The sequence below is a fragment of the Pteropus alecto genome, unplaced genomic scaffold (assembly GCF_000325575.1).
Source record: "Pteropus alecto unplaced genomic scaffold, ASM32557v1 scaffold67, whole genome shotgun sequence".
In the NCBI taxonomy this organism is placed as follows: domain Eukaryota; kingdom Metazoa; phylum Chordata; class Mammalia; order Chiroptera; family Pteropodidae; genus Pteropus; species Pteropus alecto.
Window position 1 is genome coordinate 2,826,546 of NW_006441061.1, and position 1,252 is coordinate 2,827,797.

Below are 1,252 nucleotides of genomic sequence, written 5' to 3' on the forward strand. Positions count from 1 at the left end.
GGTCAGTCCTGTGGGACCGGCAGATGTGGGGAGCTCAGGACACAGTTACGCCTGAAACCCAGCAGTGTGGCCCCAGAAGTGACTCCTTGCCACAGATAGCCCACTTTGGGGGTGCTGGCGCTAGGGAGGCCTGGCGGGAGGGGGTGAGCAGGGGCATGTGGTGGAACCCACGGGTGGGATCTTCAGCCTTCCCTGTGGAGGTGCCCAGCAGTCACCCTCTTGCTGGGATGATTCCACCCCACTTTCCCAACAGCCCCCCGCCACGTCCCCCGAGTTGATGGCTTTGGGTGGTGGCCGAGACCAATGAGGCAGCTCCACTTTGCTGTCTGATGTAGGGAATCCCTTTTATGACAATTCTGCTAAAAACGTTTTAAATGTTACTTTAAATTGGTGACGACCACTGACCTAATCTAAGCTCTCCGTTCCTAAACCCCATGGGACCACATGGCTGCCTCGACGTAGAGTCCCAGGCTATTCCCCATAGCCCTACCCCTGGCCCCTGCAGCCTCAGGCCTGCAGCACCCACTGAGCCCAGCTGGCAGCCTGCAGGCCTGTCCCTGCCAGGCGGACATGCCTCTCCTGCGCCCCGCCTGCGCCCCACCTACACCCACTCTGCCCGACCTGCGGATGTTGAGACCCCATCCAACCTTCAGGTGGATTTCAGGCGCCCTCTCCCTCCCACAGAGGCACTGCCCCTTCTCTGAACTTCCATCAGACTCATTTCTGTGACCCTGGGTCGGTTCGAAGGTTGAGCTCCAGTGCGGGGCAGGCAGCAGGCTGGGCTGAGCACAGGTGTGCTGCGGCCGGGCCAGGTGGCCTCCGGATGCTGCCCTGAGATGCCGCGGCTCCTCATCAGTTAGGACAGCATGGGCAGGGTGTGTCCCGTGTCACCCAGAGTGTCTGCTATCAGCAGTGCTCAGGAGGCACTTGAGTGAAGTGGCAAGTCAGGGAGTGGCCGGCCTCAGGTCAGGCTCGGGGTGGAGTCCCACCCAACTCTGCCCCGTACCAGGGTGCGACTCCTGTCATATAGGGTGACAGGGGCCGTTTGCCGGGCTGTGGGAGGCCGGAGGGCAAGCAGCCCGGCACGTGGTCCGCTTGAGCCTCACAGCGTGGGGCACGGCTGAGGTGGCGCCCACTCTGGGCCTGTGCGTGGAGCACCGGTCCCCAGCGTGCTCATGCTCTGTGCTCCTTTCCCCCTGCAGTACGAGTACAGCTTCCGCACGGAGCAGAGCGCGGCCGCCCGGCTCCCGCC

General features: G+C 63.2%; 1 protein-coding gene across 1 annotated transcript in view; it reads left to right on the forward strand.

Annotated features, from left to right (window-relative positions):
- MVB12B (multivesicular body subunit 12B) overlaps positions 1-1,252 on the forward strand; it is a 154,455-nt gene that overhangs the window by 151,567 nt on the left and 1,636 nt on the right. Inside the window, exon 10 of the mRNA XM_025051239.1 lies at positions 1,203-1,249. Coding sequence (XP_024907007.1) covers positions 1,203-1,249 — 47 coding nt within the window. The remainder of the gene's footprint in view (positions 1-1,202; positions 1,250-1,252) is intronic.